General features: G+C 40.4%; 2 protein-coding genes across 18 annotated transcripts in view; one reads left to right on the forward strand and one right to left on the reverse strand.

Annotated features, from left to right (window-relative positions):
- The window catches only part of NMNAT2 (nicotinamide nucleotide adenylyltransferase 2), a 207,008-nt gene extending 191,887 nt beyond the window's left edge, over window positions 1–15,121 (reverse strand). For 2 of the 7 annotated variants that reach the window (XM_027610337.2, XM_027610331.2), the window contains exons 1-2: window positions 13,695–14,033; window positions 12,287–12,415 (exon numbers count right to left, since the gene is read on the reverse strand). The gene's annotated coding sequence lies outside the window, so the exon portion shown is untranslated. Of the gene's footprint in view, window positions 1–12,286; window positions 12,416–12,775; window positions 13,113–13,694; window positions 14,034–14,189; window positions 14,276–14,983 lie in introns of those variants that run through there. The other 5 variants (XM_027610335.2, XM_027610332.2, XM_027610334.2 and 2 more) reach the window with 5 other exon arrangements.
- Window positions 14,925–27,028, forward strand: part of SMG7 (SMG7 nonsense mediated mRNA decay factor) — an 84,929-nt gene continuing 72,825 nt past the window's right edge. For 8 of the 11 annotated variants that reach the window (XM_027610310.2, XM_027610314.2, XM_027610318.2 and 5 more), the window contains exon 1: window positions 15,029–15,148. In XM_027610310.2, coding sequence (XP_027466111.1) covers window positions 15,120–15,148 — 29 coding nt within the window. In that variant the 5' untranslated portion in view covers window positions 15,029–15,119. Of the gene's footprint in view, window positions 15,149–27,028 lie in introns of all 11 variants that reach the window. The other 3 variants (XM_027610312.2, XM_027610315.2, XM_027610316.2) reach the window with 2 other exon arrangements.

Genomic DNA, 27,028 nt, shown 5'->3' on the forward strand with positions numbered 1-27,028 from the left:
CTAGACCCAATTTTTGAGGCCTAAGAGAAGGCAAGACTGGATTACAGAGAGCATCATGACACCGGAAAGACAGGATTACACTGACAGGGAGATACTGCATTCAGGTCTGCTCCTATTTGGCACGGATCTCTCTGAGTCTTGCTACAGATTGCAATTGCTTCAGAAAATGCAGGGTATCCCTGGTACTCATGCCAGGGATATGGTAACAAGTGGTAAGGAAGACCTTGCATGAAGGTCATCATTACTTTTGATGTCATCACCATTTTCCAAGTATGAACATCATAATGGAGGATGTGTAATGATTCAGGAGAGGGTAAGGTTAGACAAGAATGAGGTGATTAGCAGGATAGAAACAGAGACCAGGAGAAAAGTAGAAAGGATCAGCTCTTCCCAAGTATCCTATATAACATTAGTCCATAACGTGTGCTATGATTTTAAAAAAGGGTTCTGTGGGAAGATAATTTTGAGCACATTGCATAATATTTTTTTTCTTTGGGAGAACTACATACTTGCATGTTATAGGCTCTGAGAAGTCTCACGAAGAGAAAAAAATCCTGCTTAAACTACTGTTGCTAAAACTTATTTAATCATGAAATACATTATGTTAACAACATCTATAAAGATCCAAAGAGGCTAGCATTATTCAAGACATACATTGATTAATATTGGGGTAGATGATGTATATGAAAGCATTTTATAACAGGTTATATTACTCTTACAGCTTAAAAAAAATACTGAGGGATATAAGTCTATTGTAAACCTATACTCAATTACTATGACTTTTGACCTTCCTGTAATTTCCAAGTAGGGCTTCACCCTATTATACAGCCAGACATTGTTTCATGAAAACTAGGTGAGGTTTGTATTTGGCACTCCATAAAGCTGCATGCTTTTCTCAATTTCTCCCAAATACTCAGTTCTTTCATTATGCCTGTTACTACGCAGGAACTCTCATGTGGCAAATCTCAAGGGTGTGATCCTTGGTAGGGTTGCATGCATCAGAGTTTTTTAATTTCCTCCCACCAAAACCAACCTTATTCCTGTTAATTTTCTGCCAAAGAGAACCTGTGAACAAACTCATCTTGTTACCAGGTTAGCCAGGTTACATATGTGCAGCATAACAGGGGCTTGCTGAAAATATGCCTTTACCCTAAATAAGAAAGTTCAAGGTAGGGGTTTTCAGAACTGGAGCAAGTTAGCAGGAGGAAATGTTTTGAGTTAGATGGATCTTAATGATCCACAGATTGTACCACCTGAGAGTCACTTCTTGTCTTTATGTGAAGGGGATTCAATCTGTAGGATGATGCTCTACTTGAAGGAGTCCTGCTTGGGGCACCTGGGTGGCTCAGTTGGTTAAGTGTCTGACTCTTGCTCTCAGCTCAGGTCTTCATCTCAGAGTCCTGAGTTCAGACCCTGCATTAGGGTCTGTGCTGGGTGTGGAGCTTACTTAAAAAAAAAAGTGAAGAAGCCATGCTTGACCGTGTGGTGTATTTCTTTTCAATAGTCCTAGAATTGCTGGTGCAGTGTTTCATATGTAACATCAAGCATGGGGGAGTGTCTATTTACATTTACATTTAATGAATAAATAAATGGCTATCTGCATGGCTGGGGATTTTTTGTTTTTAATTTTTAACAGGTAATGCATTCACATGATATAAAATGCAAAGAGCACAAAAGAGTAATTATTAGACCTATGTTTCTGTCCTTTTTCTGTCCCTCAGTGATCCCATTTTCTTCTCCAAGGGCAATCACTATTACTGATTTCTTAAATATCCTTCCATGATATTCTATGTTTACAAACATAAACATATATTCATTTTTCACAGATGAAAGATGGCTACTATGATGTGAGGAAACCTAAACCACACAGAGAAGTCATGTGTAGGTACTCCAATCTACAGTTCCAGTAGAGTCCAGCCTTTGTCACTGTAGCCTAGACATAGGAGTGAAAACAAAAACAAAAACAAAAAACCCTAGTCATTCACATGACTACCAGCTGTTCAAATCTTTTCAGCTGACACCCTGAATATCATGAAGCCAAGTCAAGCTATCCCTGAATTCCTATCATAAAGAACCTCTAAGTATAATAAAATGGTTAATGTTTCATGCCACTATGTTTTGGAGTGATTTGTTACACAGCAACATGTAGACAGAATACATTAAGGATGCACATAATTAGCGATGTCAGAAAGAGAGAATAAAAAGAATGGTGGAAGTAATATTTGGGGAGATTAAACAGAATTTTCTAAAGTTCTTGAAATGAAAGCACATATTAGGTACAAAACAATGAAAATAAAATTCATACCTAGATGCACTATAGTGAAGATGCCTAACATTGAGGATAAAGAGAAAATTTCAAAAGCCACCAAAGAGAAAACACAGATTACCCATAAAAGAATGACAATTAGATGCCAGAATTTTCATCAATAACAACAAATACCAGAGGCCACTATGGCAATATCTCCAAAGCATTGAGAGGAAAATAACTGGCATCATAGATTTCTATATCTAGCTAAGCTATAATTTAAGAATAAGGCAGACTGCACAAGTCTTGATTTTTCTGCCTTCCACTAGCAGCAGGTAGTATGTTTATTCATTTGTTCATTTTGTTTTTTAAACTCTAGCTCAGGGTGCAGGTCACAGCTTTTCCCAAATCCCAGTTTCACTGTCTGACTTAAAGGGGCATACTCTGTATAGGGTGCCATTGCTCTCCATTACTCTGAAGGATTCAAAGTCCTAGCCAACTTCTACCTGCTTTCAGACCCACTTCAGAGCCACAGCTCTAGACTCACTAACCCAGTTGTGTTGATCATTTAATCCTAATGTCCAGAGATAATTATCTTGTTAATGAACCCAGAGATGTCTTTTAATTTAAGATAAAATGTTTTTATGATTGAAGTTTTTGGAGAAGATGTAGAAATTCAAAGCATGAGCTCACAATACCATTTTAACTATTTTCCTGTGCCATTGTAGTCTTGCTACTTTCTTTGGCTTTGTATGGTAATGGGGATTGAGGTTTTTATTCTATTCTCAAACACCAGAAAATGATTTAGAGTATCTATAAATCTCCTCAGGGCTTCTGGTTTCAGGTGGGAGGGAGAGTACAAAGTCTTCTTGTTTTTTGTTCTTCTCTCTGATTTTCTGTACGCAATTAGAGGAATTTTTTTTATATATTCTGGTGCTGAGAGCCTTAGTCTTAAATCATCAGTCTTTGTCCTGGACTTTGCAGTCTATGTGATTTTGTAACCTGAAGCTTTGAAATCTATAGGGGCATGAGATAAAAGAGATAGGGGTGAGGGTAGTGGGAGGCAAACACCATAATTACAATCTCATTATTATTCTACCAGAAAAGAAATTTCCCCTTTCTGCCCTTGTGTCCTGAAAATCTGTCTTCTCCAATTTCTTCAGAAGCCATGCTCCTGTCTGCTTGGCCTCTCTTATCTCATAGTTTTCTATCCTGGATCCTTTCTTGCTTAAGTCTTTTACCACTTTATAAGACAAAACCTCTCCTAGCTCTCTCATTTTCGTAGGAAGCTTTTTGAAAGCCCTCAAGTAACTTCAATTACCATTTGCATGCTGATGACTCCTAATCTACAACTGGCTCAGATTTCTCCTAAGTTCTCCAGATAAACAAGACTTTTTCAACCCCAGACAAATGAAGTTTAACGTGTCTAAAACAAATTCTTATCTTCACATCCATCCATCTCTCCAGCTGATTTCTTAAGTTTTCTATTTCCACTCAGTTTCCCAAGCAGAAACCTGGGAGTCTCCTTGATTTCTCCCCCTCCCTCCCTCACATCCAGTAAGTGGCCAAGTCTTTGTTATTGTATTTCCATTTAAGGAATGCTTATAGCCAACCATTATTAACATCACTAGAGCCATAGCGATACAATGAATCAAAGATGAGGTTAGGTAGTAAAATTAAAAAAAAAATCATTAGATTCAAGGTAAAAAAAAATAGTTTCAGTAAAGAAAATATGATTCATATTGCCCAACGGAACATAAAGTTTTTGAAAGAATAATAAAAAAAAAAAGGTTACTTGTGATCTCAGTTCCCTGAGAGGTAAAAAAGGAATTTCTGCAGAGTATATAGTAGTTTAACAACTGTCTGAACTCTAATGTTTTGTATTGTTTTGTTTTATTTATTTTAATATTTTAAAATTTATTATTTTTTAAAAGATTTTATTTATTTGAGAGAGAGAGAGCGTGTGCTCATGGGGGAGAGGGATAGAGGGAGAGGGAGAGAATCTCAAGCCGACTCGATGCTGAGCACAGAGCCTGATGCGGGGCTCCATCTCATGACCCTGAGATCACGACCTAAGCCAAAATCAAGAGTCACATGCCACCCAGGTTCCCCTGTATTGTTTTGTTTTAGATGGTGTTTTCAAGTAGGGTGATATTCCAACTCGTACTGACAGGCCAAATTCAGATGATACTTTTTGTTTTGGAGAATATCAGTCTTTAAAATGACAACATACAATTTCTTAAGGTGTATACCACCCTCCTTGACTTGGATCATTATATGGAATCATGTCCAACTGTCACTGGTTATAGGTAGCAAGACCAGTCATGTCCCACTCAGAAGAGAGATTGTTGAGTCTGTAAGTATATCCTAGAGGTCACCAAGTCCCTTTCCTGTTTTTAAGACAGACTGCGGATCTAATCTCTTCTTAATATCGCTCATGGAAAGTAGATTCTAATAGGAAGGTGTCTAAGACCTATTTCTACCACTAGGCCGTGTACTTCTTTGCTCATCCATCAATTCTTCCTCTTCCTCCAGACGTTAGGGTCTTCTTTTTTCTTTTTCTCTTTCCCTACTCTTGCTTCTTTCTCAATTCAGTTTTCCAGCCTCTCTTTTTCTTTCTAACCCATGAATAGAGGGGAAAAAAAAAAAAGCACAAAAGCTGAGATTCCTGACTGGTGACATTCCAGAGAAATGAGGAAATGCGGTGGTTATATAACTGGGAGGGGTCAGAGGTGTGACCTACAGTGGAGGGAAGAGAAGAGTAATCTAAAGGTAAAAGAAGGCAGAAGGGTTAAGTGAAGGTTTAATTTTGGATTTTTATTACTTAAAATGATTCTTTTGTGAATTCCATCTAGGGCATTCCATCTTTCTCAGGCAGAGATGGTTCCCACCAGACCCAAAATTACCAAAGGGGGTCAGTGATGACACATTCAAAGACGACCGCCCCCATCAGTTTTTGTTTGTATGAAAGTATCAGCGCCTGATAGTACATTAAGGCGAGGCTTAGGAAATGACTAAGGAATTGCGGATAATAAGATCTCTTTTCCAATCACAAGGACGAGAAGCTATTACATTTATCCTTTCATTTATCTCTTTTTCAATTTCCAATGTTACTTTTAAATTCCTGTAATGTGGTGGATAGCTTGGTCGTTCTTTAAAAACAACGATGAAAAATGAAACTCCTAACAATAACTGCAACAACAGCCACTCAATCTAATCTACTTTACTCTCTGGTTGGTGGGAGATGTTGAAAAATACAAGAAATAAAAGCCACCCATAAATAGTTCGCCTCACAGAAATACTTGCTATTAGAATTTTACTGTATTTCTGACCATTTTGCTATGCAATTCTATTTTGTAGTTATGCTTCATATACACAGTCTTATATCTTTCAGGTATATTTTCGTCTAAAATGCTTTTGGCTATAGCTTTCCATCACTTTTCTGGACAGGTGAACTGTATATATTACTTTTCCTGCTAAGTAACAGAACTTGAAACAGTAAACTCTGCAAAATCTCATTCTGAGGGACTTTGTAGTTGACTGAGACACTTAAGTGGATTATCTGATTGGATGCCTGCACTTGATCTCATGGTAGAATGGTTCCAAAGATCTCTACCACAGATTATTATTCTGTAATATAACTGCCCCTTTCCTTAATTGTCCTTTAAACTCTGACAGCAAGACTGTATTGTTCACCATCTCTACCCCAGTGATAGGCATATGATCCAACACACAGAAAATTCTCAATATGGTGTTTGTTTGTTTGTTTTTCTTATTTGAGAGAAAGAGAGAGAGAGAGAGTGAGAGCACACAAGCAGGGGGAGCTGCAGGCAGAGGGAGAAGCAGAGGGAGAAGCAGACACCCTGCAGAACAGGGAGCCTGACACGGCTCGATCCCAGGACCCTGAGGTCATGACCTGAGCTAAAGGCAGACGCTTAAGCGACTGAGCCACCTAGGAGGACCCTCAATATGTTTTTGAAGTTTAAATGAATGAAAGAATAAATAACTAAATACTAAAATTCTAGAGGAGCCATAACGTACCAAGCTTTTGCCTTAGTATCAGGATATATCCAGATTAAGTTTTCCAGAAGTAAAGTACTGGTTTAAATTCAGGTTTGTCTTGAAAGGGCAGTGAAAGATAAGAACTGATCATCAGTTGAACATTCCTCATAGACCCTAAATTCATAACTTTACCTAAGATTCCTACTTTGCTTTAATGGTAAAATTTGGCTTATAGAAAATTAATTTCAACTTCTTTCTCCAGCTAATAACCTCCTGTACATCTAGGTCACTGCTGCCTACATTTTGGAAATATTGGCATTCTAATATTTGGCTGCACTATAGGCTTGATCCCACCACAGGAACACTGTTAAAGAACTAAAACGATGCATGTTCTCTTGGACAAAGAACTGGATCACTTGGGGGAGGGGATGTGTACAATAGAAAGCTTACAGCCAATGGTTGAGAGAGTGAGAGAGTGCGCCAGAGAGCCTTTCCAGAGATGTCAGTTTGAAAGAGGGCAGGGGAAAGCACAAGCAGTTGGTTTTGCTCCTTATGAGCCTCCTTATCCTCTTCAGCTTTGACAGATCTTGGATCTCATCTCATTCCAACATAAAACTGCTAATGAACTGAGACATCCTCTGTAAGTAGATGAAAGCTGTTTTCCCTGCTGGCAATTTATACTTGGTCATATGATACAACTGGTCATATGATTTAGAGGCAGTGTGCTAGTACTTTTCTCTCTACAAATGTGATTCTACATTTGTGTTCGTTTTTTTTAAAAAACAAGTCTAACCTACGTTAATTAGAGTACGAAGTTGAGTGAGTGAAGCTCTGATTCACCCTCTATGCATAATAACAGCAGCACCACCTGTTGAGTGCCTACAAAGTGCCCAGTACTGCTAGGTAGGATACATACACTCTCTAACTGAACTTGGAGAATCTGCCTCCAGAAACAGTTTAAATGTACCATTTACTGTGAAATTGCATGTGGCCCTTTCCTTAACAAACTTATACTCAATTTATTTAGCCCTATCCCATTACAGGAGGAAAAAAAAAAACAGTAATAATGCCAGAAATTTATAGACACTTTTCTGGTGAGAGATACAAAGATCACTGAGTTTTCCATTCTATACTCTGATTCCATTTTCTTTCTGAATTTTTAAATCTAATTTTTCTTTCTTATTTACCAACTGGCTAATAGCTTCTTTTCTCTCTTGCCATCCAGCAGTGTTTTTTTATTTTGCCACACAATAACAGGGTTGACTACTTTCCCTATTCTCAAATCAGAAACCATAAAAGTTAAATAAAAATGATTTGGATATTGAAGACTTTTTTCCTACATTGCTGTGAGATAATTGATGAGTTATCCATAATTGTGTAAGTATGCTCTTTACTCATTGCCTAAGTAAATGTCATTTAATTAAAACTTTCATCTTATTAAATATCACAGCAGATTTCAATTCCCCAGATGGGTTGAAGGCCCAGTGAAGTTCTTTTCTTATTGCTTAGGGATTACTTTTATGTTCCATAGTTAGGAACATAAGTCATGGTCCAAATTTCTATTTTTCTATTTTTTATTTCTATCTTTTTTCCCTAAGATTGATTCAACAAGCATTTATTGAGCACCCCTTGTATCAGGCACCCTATTAGGGGAGTGAGCAAAACAGTCCCTGTGTCTGCCCTTACAGAGCTTACAGCCAGTTGGAGGTAACAGACATTGAACAAAAAGAATAATGAATATGACAAATGCCATGAAGAAGGGAAGGGTACAGGGGGAATATGTAATAGATGTAGCTAATCCAGCCTGATTGGGGGTGGGGGTGGGTAGAGATGATTTTTCCAAAGAAGTTCAAGTTTAGGCTTGAAAACATGAGAAGGAGAAGAGTGGTCTGGGAGAAATAAGGGAACAGCTTGTGTCAAGTCTCTGCGTAGGAAAGAAGGCTACCTCCCGAAGGACCCAAGAGGAGGTCAGTGTGGCAAGAGTGGTGATGTAGGAAATGTTGGAGAAAAGGCAGGCAAGGACTAGATCACATAGGTCATCTCAAGGATTGGAAACTTTATTCTAAGGGTACTGAAAAACTAATGGAGAACTTCAGCCGGGAAATAAAAGTTTTTAAAAAGCTTAATATGACTAAAATGTAGAATACAAAAATATATTAACTGACTATTTAATTTGTTCTGGAATGTGCTCTTATATTTAGTAATCCAATGATATTAAGAATTTTTATTCTTCTTAATATACTTTTGTATTCAAAAAAACAAACTATCTAGATTTCTGATATATATAATTTTTCTGAGACTGGAAAAGACCTTAGAATAGTTAAGCAAAGCAGAACAGTCCTTGGGTATGTATCCTTAGTATATCTTGAAGTGACAGACTTACATCCTGAGCTTCTTTGCTTTACATCTATATCATATTTTAACTTGAATTGCAAATAGAGGTGGTAAAATAATAAAGACAGGGAGAGGAAGGTGTGCATGTGCATGCGCGCGCGCGTGTGTGTGTGCACATGTGGTGTCCCAGGGTTTTGAAGAAGAGCAGATGACCAAGAATATCGTATCACATTCTCTATTCTCAAAAACAGTCTATCCTATAGAAATTAGAAAAGTGCAGACTCTAAAATATTAAAAGATTTTTTTTCTTTTAGTTGGGTGTTTTAAGGAAAAAAAATGGCAGCTTCTGGATAATACAACAGATTTTGAGATGAAACATACTGATTTCACACTAGGGACACCAAGATGGCATCAGAGTATTGTCCTTGAAGTAACAAAGAGAACACGAACAGTGTTATAAGGCCCTTGGACAATATAGACTGTTAAGAGGCTAACGTTTTAATTTTCTTTTTTTTATTTTAAATACTTTTCAGTTTTCCCTATGAGCCTTTCTTGTCTTCTCCAGATGGTCTGTATCCATTAAATTAGCAGATAAGATTTTAAAGTGTGGTTCTTTCCCAGAGGTATTTTCTAATTGGGAATTGGGAGAAGTTCTTGAAGATTAACAAGGTTTCCCTTAGTAAATATTAGGAGAATGGAGAAGGAGAATGAGCTCTGACTACCATTCTCTGTTACCTCACTGCCTCCAAAACCACAAGTTTCTTCTCTAGGATCTTGGGCTGCAAGGCTTTCTGACTGTTCTTCAGGCTCAGTGACTCCTGCTCAGGAGTAAATGAATATATACTTGGCAAACTGCTTGAGAAAGGCTGCTGACCCTCGGCCTAAGCAATCTTGAGCAACAGGAGACCTGAGTTTAAATGTCAATTTGTATTTGACTCACTATTTGAAGAGAATGAATCATTCTTTTGGTTGAATCATCTAGCTCCATGACCTGAGGTGCGGTACTGAAGATAGCACGGACTGGCTTCATACACATCGTATACTTGAATACATTCTACTCATCAAAATAGAAACACATGTAGTAAATACCTAATTGTGTACATGATTTGGAATCATTCAGAATATGTAGGCTAAATATTAAAATAAATTAGTGCTTGTTATGGTTTCATGGGTCAGATAAGATGTCTGTTATCATAAAAAAGGGAGGAGGCTTCCTATGTATTAATTATCAGGTTACCAAAGCTCTGGGTAAATTTGGTAGGAATGTTAAGAGTAGCTTGTCAGCAAGCAGTTGCTGTCTGGTTGAAAACTGGACACTGTTCACTTGGGCCAAAATGCAGTTATGTTAGGCAAATTTTTTTTTAAGATTTTATTTATTTATTTGACAGAATGAGAGAGAGAGAGGGAGAACAAGCAGGATGAGGGGGAGAGGGAGAAGCAGGCTCCCTGGGGAGCAGAGAGCCCAATGCCTGGCTCGATCCCAGGACTCCAGGATCATGACCTGAGCCGAAGGCAGATACCTAACCAACTGAGCCACCGAGGCACCCCATATTAGGCTATTTTTAGTGATAAAAAGTTTTTTAAAAGTTTCAACTCTCCAGAATTTGACTCAAAACATCCTGATATTGTATTCTTTTTGTTTTTGTTTTTTTTTGTTGTTGTTAAAGATTTTATTTGACAGAGACAGCGTGTGTGAGTGCACAAGCAGGGGGAGTGGCAGAGGGAGAGGGAGAAGCAGGCTCCCAATGCGGGGCTCAATCCTAGGACCCTGGGACCATGACCTGAAGCAAAGGCAGACGCTTAAACCACCGAGCCATCCAGGTGCCCCCCCGATATTATATTCTTTTCTGTGATCAGAGTCATGGATAAAGAAATTTATCTTCTAGCACTGAATAAGAGGGCAAAAAGAAAATTAACATTTATCAAGTGCCAGGGTTATATGTCATGTATACTTAGTCACATATATCATCATTAAAGTTTACAGGAATCCTGTAACAGGTAATGTTTTCACATTGGTCAAGGAAGAAACTGAAGTCTAGTTAGAGACTGGGAGGGCAGAGCTGGAATGCACACTCAGGTCTGCTAGCTTATGATCTTTCCACAAAATCACTTAGGCACAAACAAAAAAACCCTTAAAATCAGGTAGGATTAAAAATGAACTACTGGGACGGGCGCCTGGGTGGCTCAGATGGTTAAGCATCTGCCTTCGGCTCAGGTCATGATCCCAGGGTCCTGGGATCGAGTCCCGCATCAGGCTCCCTGCTCCTTGGGAGCCTGTTTCTCCCTCTGCTTCTCTCTCTCCCTCTGTCTCTCGTGAATAAATAAATAAAATCTTTAAAAAAAAAAAAAAGAACTACTGGGACTTCATCAAGATAAAAAGCTTTTACACAGCAAAGGAAACAGTCAAAAAAACCAAAAGAAAACCGACAGAATGGGAAATATTTGCAAATGACCTGTCAGATAAAGGGCTAGTTTCCAAAATCTATAAAGAACTTATCAAACTCCATACCCAAAGAACAAACAATCCAATCAAGACATGGGCAGAAGACATGAACAGACATTTCTGCAGAGAAGACATCCAAATGGCTGACAAACACATGAAAAAGAGCTCAACATCACTTGGCATCAGGGAAATACAAATCAAAACCTCAATAAGATACCACCTCACACCAGTCAGAATGGCTAAAATGAACAAGTCAGGCAACGGCAGATGTTGGCGAGGATGCAGAGAAAGGGGAACCCTCCCACACTGTTGGTGGGAATGCAAGCTGGTGCAGCCTCTCTGGAAAACAGTACGGAGGTTCCTCAAAAAGTTGAAAATAGAGCTACCCTACAACCCAGCAATTGCACTACTGGGTATTTACCCCAAAGATACAAATGTAGTGTTCTGAAGGGGCACATGCACCCCAATGTTTACAGCAGCAATGTCCACAATAGCCAAACTATGGAAAGAGCCTAGATGTCCATCAATAGATGAATGGATAAAGAAGATGTGGGGTGTGTGTGTGTGTGTGTGTGTGTGTGTGTGTGTGTGTGTAATGGAATATTATGCAGCCATCAAAAAATGAAATCTTGCCATTGGGTATTATGCTAAGCGAAATAAGTCAATCAGAGAAAGACAAGTATCATATGCTCTCACTGATATGAGGAATTCTTAATCTCAGGAAACAAACTGAGGGTTACTGGAGAGGTGGGGGGTGGGAGGGATGGGGTGGCTGTGTGATGGATATTGGGGAGGGTATGTACTATGGTGAGTGCTGTGAATTGTGTAAGACTGTTGAATCACAGACTTGTACCCCTGAAACAAATAATATATTATATTGTTAATAAAAAAAACCTGGTAGGATTAGACAAAGTAAGAGTTTCTCATTAATTTCTTTTGGTTTAGATGTAATTTATATCTGCAGGGGAAAAAAGTGAATAAAAGTTATTGCATACGGATGCTTGTATTCTACAACTCTTGATGGGGGCAGTAGAAAGAGGTGAGATTGGAAAATGTACATTAACCAATATGTAAATTCCAGGTTTTCTGAGTTTTATTGATTTTCAAAAGTTATTTTCAGGAATGACATTGATGTTACTATCCTATCTAGTTTGTAGGGACATTGTAAAGCTATTGAAGAATTCTATAAAATTCTTAGGAAAACTGCTATAAAATATAAAGGTTATTTATATTTCTGTGTCCCTAAAATACTTTGTTCTTACCTTAATTACTGTACCCACCATACTGCATTCTTATCACTTCTCCACTCTCTCTATCTCTATCAGAAGGTGGGTTTCTCCAAGACAGGGACGTCGTCTTCATCATGGTATCCACAGTAACCTGGACAGTGCCTGAAATATAATAAATGTTTAGTAAATGCTTATTAAAAAAAAACAAAAGGATTCATCTTTCTGATCCCAGTTTCCTTATTTCTGAAATAAGAAGACAGTAATACTCTCCTAGATCCCTTGTCAGGAGTATCATGACATATGCTCAAATACTGTTTATTGGAGCTATAAGCCACAGACATAAAAGGTGTTATTGTGATGATTACTAAGGGAGTAACTATTTTACCTGACATAAATTTTTTATTCTGGCTAAAATCTTTTTTAAAGATCTAATACATTTCAGGAAAGAGATGTAGGGTATTTTAGGTAATATGTGGTAGTAATCTCCATCCTTGGGCTCTAAAGTTGAAGGAAAAGAAGTACCTACACCAGAGATGAGGACAATCTTTCACTAGGTGGCTCTCTATTCCGTGAGTGGGTGGCGCGTTGGTGCAGTAAGGGATGACAGGGGGCATTGTACAGCTGCAATCCCCATGCTTCACACCACATCACAGTAGGCTGTGGCAACAGGAGGCGCAGGGCATAGTTCAAGTTCTGTTTCGTTAATGATAATCTATTCTTCGGATTTATTTCAGAGTAGCCTGTACTTTCGTTTCCTCCAAACGTATACGTGATGTTCCAAATAGACATTGGTCTAGTCTTGTAATAGGTGTGGTCTCAGGGAAGGATCTTGAAAAGTGCCTCTTTACCTAGCATGGAAACAGCCTAGTGAGGGCTGCATTCCGGGGGTGGGTTATAAGTTATACATCCTAAAGTACTTGGGTACTGTTACGTAATGGACGTCACAATACAAATTGAAAATGTAATTTGTAAAATGTCAAACAAGTCCTTTAGACCGTGAGAATGACCATTTCTCCAGCTACTTCTCACACTCCATAGTATTATTGACCCCATTCTTTATTTCTGGTTTTTAGCCCCAAACCTGACACGAAATATACCTAATATTTTCAAAAAGATTTGTTCTAAGAATGAAAACCCTTTTCCTAGGTTCCTTTCATAGGTAGTTCGCGCCAGTATCTAGGTTCTTGTCGCTACTGTTTCACACAACGTTTTCCTCTCAGACCCCAAAGATACAGAGTGACAAGTTCTAAAACACTGTGGACCCATCAGAGAAGTCTGCAGAGGGAGGAATTCAGAGGTCGGCCTTTAACAATCAAGTGGGACCCCCACTGGGGGGTGCCTCTGAGACGGATGGCAGTCGTGGGCGTCTCACCACGTCCCTGGCTCTAAATGCTGGAAAACCACACTTGTCAAGTCTCCTAAGATGTGTTCCCACACTCACTCTGGCGGCCTCCCCGCAGCAGGAGGTGGCTCGGTCGCCGCCAAGGGCGTGTGTGGGCGGCAGTTGGGGGATTTCGGTAAGGGGTCGACCCGCCAGGAAAAGTCTGAGGTCCCTGCCCGGCAGGAGAGGAATCTGGGTCGTCGTGTGCCGTTCTCCTCCCTCAGGGACCCCGTCCTGGCGGGATCCCGCCTCTCCGAGCCCGAGGCAGTCCTGGGGAAACCCCTCGCCAGCCTCACAGCTTCGCACCGCCACCTCGCCCGGCCGCCTCGCCCTCCACGCTCCAGTCCGCAGCTCGCCAGCCTTCAGGCCCGGCGTCTTCCTCGCAGGCCCGGCCCTCTCCACGCCCCGCACTGAGAGGAAACTGGAGGTGGTTCCCGCCCGCAGGCGGGTGGAAAAGGCCACGGTGAATGCCTCGGGGTCCCCCCATTGTTGCGGGAAGGGGAAAGGGAAGAGGAAATGAACTTCACCGCCCAGGAGATCACTCGGATTCCCAACCTGGGGGAGACTTTTAGACGGAAAGGAAGCCAAGGGGGAACCCTGGGCACTTTCCCGGGAATCCATTCGCCAAGGGAGGGTCCCCCAGTCCGCACACATTGGTTACTATGACAATACAACCACAGCCTCCAGTTGCCATGGCAGCTGCTTATCCAATCCGATTGGTTTCCTTTCTCTTCCTCTCTGGGCTCCACCCCATCCCCTTCAACAGTCTCCAGGCGTGCAGGAGGAGGGGCCCCAGAAAGGGGGAGGGGGTCCTTAGCGTCACTCTCTGGGGCTCGAGGGAAGACTAGCGTTGAGGGACTGGCGGGCGGAACTGTAGGAGGAAGGGGCAGTGTTTCCGGTAGGGAAGAGTGGAGGAGTGGAAAAAGGAAGAGAGAAATCGGGTGGAGTGGAAAGACGGGGGAAGACTTTGAGTGTAACTCCTGGTTGATTTGGGCTCGATGTTCCCGGTGAAGCTGGGGTTGCCCCCTCGCGCGGGAGCGGGGTGGATTGGCCGGAAGCCGCCAAACGCCTCCAGCAGGGCGCTCAGCAGCCGCAGAGGCGCCTCACAGCTAGCCGATCCCAAGAGGGAGCGCTACAGAAAGGCAGAAGTCCCCCGAAGGGACGGGCGCTACTGAGATCTCGCGAGAGGGACCCCCACTTCCTTCCTCTGCTTCTCCCTCCTCTTTCCCCCCGCCCCCTTCCCTTCTCCCTCCCCCTCCCCCCTCCCGGGTCGGAGTGTCCCTGCGCCCCACGGGCCAGAGCAGCCGCGAGAGCAGCTTTCCCCGCTCCCTCCCCCTCGCCTCACTCACCCCCACCCCCCCGCCGAGCGAGGAGGAGCCGGAGGAGAGGAAGATGGCGGCGGCCGCCAGCACCCGCGGGGCCGCGGGGCCGCTTCGAGGAGCCTGAGACCCACAGAGGCTTCGCGGGAAGACGCGGCGGCGGAGGATGAGCCTGCAGAGCGCGCAGTATCTCCGGTGAGTGCAGAGGTCGCCCCTGTACGTGGGGGGAGGTGGTCGAGGGTTGGGGTACGGAGCAACAGACACAGAGGTGGTGTGTCGGGGTGGCGGGGGAGTTGCTGTGTCCTCTCCTTTCCCGGCGGGGAGGCGGGGGCTGCGAGGGGATCCGCGGGAGGGGGCGGGGCGGGCACACTCTTCGATTGCCTAGCCCCCGCGGGCCGGGCTGAGTTCCAGCTAGCCAGCTAGTCCTGGTGCCGGGAAGGAGGTTAGGGAAGCGTGAGAATGTGTGTGTGTGCGCGCGCGCCCCCGGGGTCGCAGGCTCGGGGGCGGGGGGCGGGGGGCGGCGGCGGCGGCGGCGACCCCGAGTGGAGGTGGGTGTGGAGTCTGATCCCGGTGGTGGGGGTAACGTTGTGTGGTGTGGGATTGGTTGGGGCAATGCATGGGGAGAGGACGAGGTGGAAGTCTGCACACCTGGGGGAGGGGGGCGAGGACGGAGGAATAGAGGAGAGGGAGACCGCTGGGAACCCGAGTTTGTTCTTTATTCTCGGGTTGAAAGTGCTCAGGAAAAATGACATCTGTAGTTAGTTGGCGGGGTGGGGGTGGGAGCATAAAGAGGGGGGAATGGATGAGGAAGTGAGGAAAGAGGGAGGTACTATGGACGGTGTTGGGTTCCCCAGAAGAAACTGAGTTAGAATTAGTGTAGTCGGAAGATACCATTCTGAGAGTCGTGTGCATTCATTAAGAGTGGTGTAAGGAGCTTGTATGTCGGTGGTAGAGTGACGCATGGATACAGAGCTCTCTGTGCGAGTATGTGATGTGTGTCTGGGGTGGTGTAAAGGGAGCGACTGATAAACATTTTAGGAAGGGTAAGATAGATACTTTGGATCCAAGTATGTGATGGTGAGAGCATATTGAATGGAAAGACACCAGCGATTGTGCAGCCAGGAACGTTCCATGGAAGCAGATTAAGAGCTTGGAGGTAGAGGTAAAAGAGGGTCGAAATCTTGATGGCAGAGAAATTTAAGGTTGTTAGAGCCTGAGATTAATTGGAGAGTTGCTACTTTTTAGAAAAGGGGAAGGAGGACCTTAAAAGGGATCCTTTTTGTCTTTCAGGAGCAGAACTAAGGCAGGCTTATGGGAAGATCTTTTAAAAAAATGGTTTCATACCTTGTAGAGGAGGGGATTGGATGGGGCAGAAGTCTGAAATGAGCAGAAAAATCACTTTAGCTGTTTAGTGAAGTGAAAGTATTGATGTGTGATTGGCTTTATGCATATTACAAGAGAAGGTAGGTAGTAAATGATATAGGAGAGTGAGTGGCTATTCTACTTATGAAAGTAGTAATAGTTTCATTAGGCCGAGTGTGGAAAGGAGAGAGTAGTGATGAGATCTTTGAATTATGGTTGAATGCCCGAGTTTAACAGTGACAGGATCCACACAACGTGTGTGCTCAATGACTATAGGGTAGTCGGAATGTTATCTATCACAGTCCTTTTTCTCCATTATTATCCTTTTATTGTTTAACATATCAGATGAACTTAATAAAACTGTGGGAAAGATCTATGGTAGATGTTGTAGAGGGAGCTTATGGGACTCATTAGGCTAGTACTTAATTTTAAGGAATTTGCAGTTTAGTTTATTAGGCAAGTAAATTAATAATAGCACAGAGTAAAGTATGACAGGTATCAAAAAGATGCCAAGTGTATTAAGAGTCTAAAGGCAGAATATTACCTGAGCAGTTGGGGGAAATCAGGAAAAGCTTCCTTTGTTCATTTGCTCATTCATACACTCATGATTCATCAGTCATTTTGTTGATCACCTATATGGGAGGTATTGTCCCAACTGCTGAGAATAGAAAAGAACTCCACCCTCTAATTACAGAGTTTACAGATTGTTAGGGTGCAGGGAGAAAATGGCACTTAAAATGAACCTTTAGGGATAAGCAAAATTCTGACAGGTGTGGATTGAGAATGGGGAATCCAATGGAAGGAAACTGAGCAGAGATATGAAGATAGGAAGGATAGGGGCCAGGGAAGATGTCTAGTCTAGTTAAACAAGAATATAGGGTGATGCAGCTGGAAAAACTTATATAGATTTTTTTATAGATGAAGTTCGACCTCTTCCTTTTACAGATGAAGAAAGTATAGCACAAAGAAGTAAAAATTGTTGAGGACCATATAGCTGGTATGTGGAAGCTCGGTAGGTCTTCTAACTCCGTATCAGCCATACCGTGTGACATGTCTGGGTTCATCCATTCTTTCCACAAATATGTATTGAGAGCTAAGTATATACCAGTTACTCTTGTAGGTGTTGAGGATACAATGGTGAACAAAAGAGTAAACATAGGAAGACATATTCTGGTAGAATTATGCAATCAATAAACATATGAACAGATAAGTTTGTCAGATGGTGACCATTAGGAGGAAAAGGCAAGGTATGGATATCTTGTTTTATACAGACAGGGTGATCAAGGAAAGCCTATTAGGTAAGGTGCCCATATTTGAGAGGGTCTTAAATCATGATCTGTAGTTTATAGTTAAAATGGATGAACAGTGGAGAATCTGAGGTGCTTTGTTTAGAAGAGCATTCACATGTTCATTGATAGGTATTAGGGAGGTGAATCTGTGTAATGTAGTAATGGGCAGTTAGGACCAGAAATAAGGTGGTGTAATAGAAAGGTATAAAAAGCAGACTGGGAGAGTGGTGATAATTTTAATGGGAAGATTGGTTGGCTTTGAGAGGCTTCTGTGTTAATGTGTTTTATATTTTGCAAAATCAGCATAATAGGGAAGACTTATCCTTAGGTTGTGGAATCACGGGTAGACCACTTGAGATGATTTGAGCTCTTTGAAGAAGGGAGAAAAGATTAACAATGAAAACCATGTTTAAATAACTTATATTTTCCAGCTGAAGTTGAGTAAGCAAAATTGAACAGACATAGGACCTGGAGTCCCTTAAGGATTCCTGGGAGCCAGTCTTTTCTCAGTCTTGCACATCTATTCTAAGTAAATAAAGCGAGTCTTAGGGCTAATAGTAGTCCGGGACTTAGAGGGTAAGGGGTAATAAAGACTTGCACCAACCCAGATTTCCCTTTTCCTTCAGATAATCATTCTATTTAAAGTCCGCTGTCAGGAGGCTAGAGAATGTCTTCAGGGAAGCATCATGTTCACTTTTCTTTGTAGGAAACCGAACATTTGATTTTTAGACAACTTGGGAAGGATGCTAGGTATTGCTGAACACCTATACCCCTTGGGGTTTGGGGTATAGCAATTATTCTTTGTGACCTTGACTTTGAGGAAAGTTTTGTTGCCTACCTTTCTCAATGGTATAAGACCATGACTGGGCAATTTTTAAACTGCATAGCTACAGATCTTTTTGTGTAGATGAAAATTAGCATTGTATCAGCTGAATTAATTTGTTAGAGTAAATGAGCTGGGGTGTCTGGCATTGAAGTGGTGGGGTGGTGGCAAACCAGGGAGTAAGATGGCAGTTTCAGAAGAGTGAGGTGTGAGGTTATGAAGTAAAAAGCATCAGTAAGATGAATATAGAAGGAATTCAAAATCAAGTGGACTGAATTACTCTTGAGTTGTAGAAATAGAGCAGAGATGAAAGGAAAGAAAACCTATCTTCTGCTTGGGAAAGAAGGTGATGTTCTAGGCAAGACAGGATGATGGACTTTTTTTTTTTTTTGAGAAGTGTCTTTTTAGTTTTTTTGAGAAGTGTCATATTTTTAAATAGATTGACAAGACTCCTATCCAAATGAATAAATTGAGAATACTTTGCTACATTTTATAAACATAAGAAATGGTCTTAAATATGAGGGTCCTAGACTGAATATCGTTGGAAATTTATTACTCAAATTGAAGAAAATTTCAGTGTTTTCTCTTTCAATTTATGACAAAATGGAAAGATCTTAAAGACTTTGACACCTCGAGTAGAAGAAAAGGGTATATTGGATATCGTTCATTTAATAAGGGGTGGGAGAAGGGTAAGGATAATCCATGGATGAAATAGAAGGTGATGTATATCATGCTTTATTTTTTATTTATATTTTAGGGGCGCCTGGGTGGCTCAGTCGTTAAGCGGCTGCCTTCGGCTCAGGTCATGATCCCAGGGTCCTGGGATCAAGCCCTGCATGGGGCTCCCTGCTCGGCGGGGGGCCTGCTTCTCCCTCTCCCCCTGCTTGTGTTCCCTCTCTCTGTCAAATAAATAAACAAAATCAATAAAAAAAAAACAACGGTATTTTAGGGAATAGAAATATGGGAATTAACATATGAAAGTTGGAAAAGCAAGCGTGGAGAAAGTATTGAAGTACCATATAGGGAAGACATAATCAAAGTTGTTTGAAAAGTTGAGAAAATAGAATAATCATAGCCTATACAGTCAAATAGGTCAAATCCTGTTAAAAAAGGTGGCACAGGTGCCACTGAATGACATCTGCTGCTGTCGTGGGAGGCAGCAGTCGGTGCTCTGTACTCCTTCCAACTTTTCTCCTCTTCTTCCTTCCCTACTCTTGTCTTTTTGCTTTAATTGCATTCTGTGCTATAGGTTTTTCAGGGAGATCCACTTTAAGTTGATCCCTGGTATTAGACCCCTTACAAGAAACATCTACAAATTGTTTTGTTAGAATTTTTTTTTTTTTTGCATGATACTTCTATTAACAAAGAGGCTGCATTCCAGTGGCACACTTCTTTGTCAGAAATTTTGTTGCCAGAGGTAGAAATAATGTAACAGCTACAGGATGGTTTTCTGAGACAGCAGAAAAATGATTATCATTTATATATTAATTAAAATATCCAGTAACTTGTTAAGATAAAATGTGTCACTGTAAATCTTGGGATACAGGGAGATAAAAGGTGGAGATGAGGCTGAATAAAGTAGCAAACAGAGCCTTTTATCCTAGCCTGAGGAGAGGAACAGGGAAGTTAGTGGGAGCGGTTTGGTAGGAATATGTATACTAAATAGGTTCTGGAAGATTCTGGTAATTCTGGGCTGGGCATTCACTGTCTCTAGAAGCTTCAAGAAATTCTATAGCATAATATGAAATCGTATTAAAAAAAGAAATCCGCGCGCACACGCACGCACGCACGCACGCACGCACACACACACACGAATCCTATAGTACATGCTGATTCTAATTCACATGGTTAAGAAGTCCTTCCCCCGGTCCCTGCGCAGGATTTAAAATAAAATAGCTTTGGTCCCAGAAAATAAGCCATACATGGCAAAATTGTTGGGGAAAAAAATTACTCTCTCTTGAGGCTTATAACTCTGTTTTTTTGTTATAATGGTTTTAATAGCATTTTACCTGCTTGAATATTGACTGGCTAAATTATTTTGGCAGTTAATTTCTGCTTCCCTTGTGGTTTCAGTTGGATTCAAAATGTATACTTCCTGTCCTAGACTATGTTTCATTGCTTTCTAACAGCCGCTATGTTCTACCTTTGTGGTAGATGAGACAACTTCTGAGCTTTTGTTTTGTTTTTTTAAGGTGCTCTAGTAAGATCTGGACTCACTAGTGTAACAAGTTTCTCGAGGCAATTTTGGGGTAGAGGGTGGTTCCGACTTTAAAAGGGCTAGTTTGTTTTATAGTGGATTAATATTGTTTGCAGCCTCTAACTACATCCCTAATCCTGTCTAGCCTTTCAGATTTTTAGTTTTAGTGGCATGAATGAATGCCTGAAAGTTTAGGTGGGTTCATTTACTTGATTGATCTTGTTCAGAGAATAAATTATTAAGCACATGTCTTTTGGATAGTGGATTGGTCATCTGTATGTGGGTATTTTGGCAGGTGGTCATCACATGTCATTTAAATTTTATAATCAAGCTGTATTTTAATTTAGTTGTTGAATTGTTGTGGATGGACTTATTAGTGGTCTAGGAGATTGTAACTAAGAATAGGGCTAATCAGCAGTTAGAGGGATGGAGTTTTGGCAACCATGTCACAAGGTAAGTGAGAACTTGTAACCAGTTCCTTTCTCCTTAACATGTAAGTGGAGCTTCTTAGGATAGTAGTTTTCACTGCTTTAGACCCAATTTTTAGTCAGTAGGAAGAGTAGATGTTTAAGAAATTGTTCAAGAAAACTTTAGGAGTCTCAAGTAGACTAGGTAGCAGTTTTGTTTGAGTTTTTTTTCTTCTTTGCTTCATTTAGAGCAGGGTTTCTTAACCATGGAACTTACTGACATTTTGGGTCAGACAGTTCTTTGTTGTGGGGAGCAGTCCTGTTAATCATAGGATGTTTAGTAGCATCCTTGGCTTCTACCCACTAAATGACAGTATCATTCACCTCCATTTTTGACAACCAGAAATATTTCCACACATTGCCAAATGTTCCTTATGAGTGCATATCCACTCTCAGTTGAGAACCACTGATTTAGAAAATATAAATAGGAAGGTTATATCATACATGCACAGCATAAATTCTTTTTCTTATTTTCTCCTTCTTCAAGCTGTAGATTACTTCTTAGGCTTCTCTTAGCTATTTTCTCTTAGGTGTAATAGTTACCATGTTTTGACTTGGTGAAAACTTGTACCTATTTTAAATGTATTTTTTAAAGTCTGTTTCATTTTATTGGTAGTTAATACTATGTGCAGAGCACAATTATAGGGGCTTTGCCTGTGGAAAACTCAAAAGATACTGGAGAAAGACATTTAAGTAACTGTAAGAGCGAATGAACTAGAAAGTGCTATGATAGAGAAACAGAGGTACTATGTAAATATAGGGAGGAAGAACTTTCTTCGAACAGAGGTGGAGGTGGGGTGAAGAAGGTATCTTGGAGGAGGTGAGATTTAGTCTGGGTTTTGAAAGATGGTTGGGACTTTTAAAAGTGGTATTAGAAAAATTGACATCTCAGGCAGGAAGAACATCTCATAGCTCCTTTACTCCAAATAAATTTTTAAACATTTCATTTACTCTCTAATACATGACATTAGCATTCTAGCCAGGCCTTTCTAAGTTTTTCTTAGATAAGATAGGTTATGGGCTGAGAAGTAGAGATGTAGAAGTGGTGGTTTGAATACGTGATGGCTGCTGTAGACAGCTGAAGGGGAAAGGCAGTTTGGTTAGAGTCCTGAAGGATCCCTTTTCCTGTGTGCTTGATCATAGACCATTTCTCCAGAACCTTATTTCAGTATTCTTTTGTGTCTCCTCTTTTAGTTTATTATTTATTTATTTATTTATTTATTTTTAAAAGATTTTTTAAGTTATTTTTTGACAGAGAGCGAGAGAGGGAACACAAGCAGTGGGAGAGGGAGAAGCAGGCTTCCTGCCGAGCAGGGAGCCCAATGTAGGGCTCAATCCCAGGACCCTGGGATCATGACCTGAGCCGAAGGCAGATGCTTAAGGACTGAGCCACCCAGGCACCTTGTTTATTATTTTAGTCTATTTAAATATTCCCCCTAATAGTCTTTTGTGGACCACTCTCAGTTTTCTCTTAACATTCCTTTCCTGTTCCTGTTTTCCCTTTAGATTCTGTCCTTCCTTACTGAAATATCTTATGGCTAACAATTTCAAGTTTGCCCTATAGTTTGTTTTTACTTTTCTATACCATCTGCTTTTCCTTAATCCTTTATAATCCAGATATTTTTCCTTAGCACCTTATTGGAATTGGTATTTCCACAGGTGCCAAAGAACTGATGCCCAAATTCATCCACTGATTGTTTTTCTTTCTCACTTACACTGACACTTTTGTTTTCCTTTGTCTCTGTCTCTCTGCGTCCGTCTCATATGCATCCATTCATCCATCCCACAAATAAACATTCAGTTTGGGCCAGGGTCTATATCCCACGTCCCTGGGGATAAAAAGAGGATCCATTGTCAAGCAGTTTTACCAGGCCCTACAAACAAGTACCTAATTACCACATAGTTCATAGATGCTATGGCTTATACACAGGGGCCTTAGGGGAGTTCTTGAAGTCTGTTGTTTTTAGCACTGAGATTCCATGATTCTGAATATCCTACCCTTTTATTTTGTTTTCCTGGTTTGCCTTGCCCCATCAGTGGCAAGAAGAAATGCATGCCCTATTCCTCTTTTTTCTCTTCTTTCAGTGGTTCTTTTCCTCAGATACCACATCCCTTCGCTGTCACCACATCGTTGTCGTTTAAAATCTGTTAAATGTTTACTTAGTACAAATCACTGTGTTAAGTCCTGGGGAGATACATGTATCAGATATCATGTGTCCATTCAGAGAGTTTATAAACTATTTAATGGAATAGGCATAAACATAAAATAATACATAACAAAGTACAGTTGAGTATAGTAGTTTAGAGTATGGTCCCTGGGGCAGAATTGCCTGGATTCAAATCACAGCTCTACCACTTACTGGCTATGTGACCTTGGACAAGCTCCTTAAGCTTTCTGTGCCACAGTTTCCAGATCTGAAAAGTGGTGATGATAATAATCTTTATCTCATGAGTTATAATGATCAAGCGAGTTAACTTGCAAAGTACTTGGTATGGTTCTGGCACATAGTAAGTACACTATGTAAGCTTTAGTTATAGATAGTGCCTGGAAATTAGCCTCTGGCATTGACTAATCTGGTAATTTTGCATAGCTACCTTCTGGACATTCCTAATTTTAGAAGTCTTTCTGTCATAGCAAAGTCAACACTCTTAAAGGTAAACTGGTTAATTCTCATTCTTCTCTTCTCACCCTATCCCTCACGTTTCCTCATTTTGCTCTTTGGTGCTGCCACTCCCCATCCTCCCATCCAGGTTTAAAGTCTTGGCAGTCATCTTTGAGTTCTCCCAGTGTCCTCAGACTATTCCACACCTAAACCACTTTTGGAAATGATGCCTTCCTGTTTCCTCTTCTTTTTCATGTCTGGCACTGTCAGCTTTATGGCCCTGCTGTTGAAATAGTCTACCTGATATCTTGCCTACAGCTCTTGCAAGTAGCAAGAAGAAAGTGTTGACTTTGGGTTTTTAAACATCGCCCACTAGTCTCTCTTTTTGAACTAACAACATCTCTGGGTCTTGATTTCTTTCTTGTTAAATGGAACATTGATCTCATAAAGTTGTCGGTGTTAAACAAAACAATAAAGATTTACGTATGTTTAGCAAATTTTGGTTCTCTTTCACACTGCACCCTGTCCCCCTGCCAGTTGATCTTTTACATTGCTCCTGCATTAACATTCCTGCAAAGCATTTGTATGTCGATTTACCATGTTTAAACTCCTTAGTCTGGCATTCTGGGCCTTCCATAAAATGACCCTTATCTACTTCTGCCACATGATATCTTGTTATATTTTCATAAGAACTCACAGTGCCAGCCAGAGTAATTCACTCTTTGCCTTCTAAACATGATTTATCCATTCCTGCTTTAATCTCTCTTCCCAGGCCATTTTCCCTGTAGGAAGTACCGTCCTGCACTATCTTAAGCCTCACCTTCTCTGTGAAGACTTCTCTACTCTGGTGATTTCTGCATTCTTTGAACTTTGTAATATTTCCTTTCTCTTAGTCATTTGGTATGTATAATTTCTTAAATTTGTAATGATCTCTTTTATTATATAAGTGAATTATCTCTGCAGCTAGACTGAGCATGATAGAGACCATGTCTCAGCATTTTTAAAAATACAATGTACATAATGAGTGTTCAATAAAGTTTTTATGCTTTCTTGTTTTGTTTTTGCAAAAACATTTATGGAATACGTATGGATGATAGTGCTAGGCCCTGAGAATATAAGAATGAATGAACTGATTTTTGTTCCTTAGGATAGTGGTCTCCTGGGGGAGATGGATGTTACACAGGTATTTTCATATAATATGGTAAATACTATGTTAAGTATTTTCAAGGATGCCAGAGTATACTGAGGGAAGTGGAACTTTGATTGACAGGGGAGTTCAGAGAAAGCTTCCTGAGTTGAATCTCTGAGCTCAGTCTTAAAGGATGAGTAGGATTAATGAGGTGAAGAAAGAAGGGAAAATGTAGTAGGCAGAGGAACAAAATGAGTAAATAAACGCCTGGGGGCTGTGTGTTTGAGAACTCTAAAAAGTTTGTTATTAGAAATGTTTGAGAGTTTGGTTGATGTAAACACTGTGATCAGATCGGACTGTCAGTCAGGTTATGGTGTATAAGTTACATGAGATTGTTAATAGCCCTATCTCAAATCTCATTGTTAATCTTACGGGAGCAATTTATATTTGAATGGCTGATGTTTGTTGTACACATTCCTACTAGAATAGGGAGACACAAGAGAAAGATACTTATATAATGCCTACAGTCCTTCCTTTGAGATACATAAAGATTTTTTTTTTAAAGATTTTATTTATTTACTTGAGAGAGAGAGAATGGGAGATAGCACGAGAGGGAAGAGGGTCAGGGGGAGAAGCAGACTCCCTGCCAAGCAGGGAGCCCGATGTGGGACTTGATCCCGGGACTCCAGGATCATGACCTGAGCCGAAGGCAGTAGCTTAACCAACTGAGCCACCCAGGCGCCCGAGATACATAGATTTAAATTTCCTTTCCTTAGCTTTGAAAGTAACTTCATCTTAGCTAAAAATTAGTTATTTGGAACATTATTAAATTATTATGTTTAGATGAAAGTTGTAGTGAATACATGTAATTCTGAAAATAATTGGGTTGATAGGACTGATTTTCTAGAATCTTCACCTCTTGAGTCCAGATATGGAATAGAGGTGGAGGTGAGGGAAGAAAGGGGAGAAAAACAGAACCTTAAGTTAGTGAAGTCTCTTTGGATTCAACCTTTTTAAGTCTTTCATAAAGAAAACAGTACATTTGAGATCCTTTTCGATGATTAATATTTTGTTCTCAGAGTTCTTGATGGCATTTTTCTCTTGATGGCATTTTGCTTTCTGTAATGTCAGTCTTAAGTGAGAAGCATGGTTCTAAAATCTATTATATTTAAGGAGCTGCTGTATTTAATGTGTTAATATTCTCAGTCTGTTTCCTAAAACTTCACAGGTTCACTGAACACATAAGTTGAGTACGTTTTCCTTCCTTCCTCTTCCCAAAAGCCTAGCATTTCAGTGCTGTTAGTTGGGTCACAGTGTATTAGAATGTGTTTTACTAATACTCTGTCTTAGGTAGGTCATGAATTATTATTTAGTTTTTGTCAGGTGAGATACTATGCAGTGATGAGATATTGGTAGAAAGATAATCAGAGTAAAATGCAATTAGAAGATGATATTCAAAGAAGAAATGAGTTAAAATGTATGCTTCTTTGAAAATTTTTTTATTGCTGGTTGGAAAAGATAAAAAGCATAGTGTTAAAAGAACTATCACAGGACGAATTTGAATATAAAAAGGGCATCCACAAAATTTTGTGCATGTGCACCTGTATAGTTCATAAGATATTTTACAGTGAAATTTTTGTATTTTAATATCTAAGTCTGTAAAATACGTATTTCTTAAACTCTGCTTATTTTATTTTATTTTTTAAAGATTTTATTTATTTATTTGACAGAGACACAGCCAGAGAGAGAACACAAGCAGGGGGAGTGGGAGAGGGAGAAGCAGGCTTCCCGGGGAGCAGGGAGTCAGATGCGGGGCTCGATCCCAAGACCCTGGGATCATGACCTGAGCCGAAGGCAGACGCTTTACCACTGAGCCACCCAGGCGCCCCTAAACTCTGCTTATTTTAAATAATTAAGATAATAATATTTGTTTGCCTGAAATAATCGTTACTTTTGCTTTGTTTTGTTTTTTAATGGAAAAAGGTCAGAACATTTTAAGAAGCATAACTCAAATGTTAAGGCATGTTGGTCATAACTTGTGGTTTATAATAGGAAAGGAAAAGCAAATGTTAATTAATTGCTTTCTAATTTAAAAAATTTTATTGATTAGGTTGTTTGTAACTCATACTCAAGGATCTTTTTGGTATCCTGAGAAAGCAGGGTGGTGTTGAATGAGCAAAAGCCTTTAAATTAAGACTGGCCTAA

Source organism: Zalophus californianus, chromosome 10, assembly GCF_009762305.2.
Source record: "Zalophus californianus isolate mZalCal1 chromosome 10, mZalCal1.pri.v2, whole genome shotgun sequence".
Taxonomy (NCBI): domain Eukaryota; kingdom Metazoa; phylum Chordata; class Mammalia; order Carnivora; family Otariidae; genus Zalophus; species Zalophus californianus.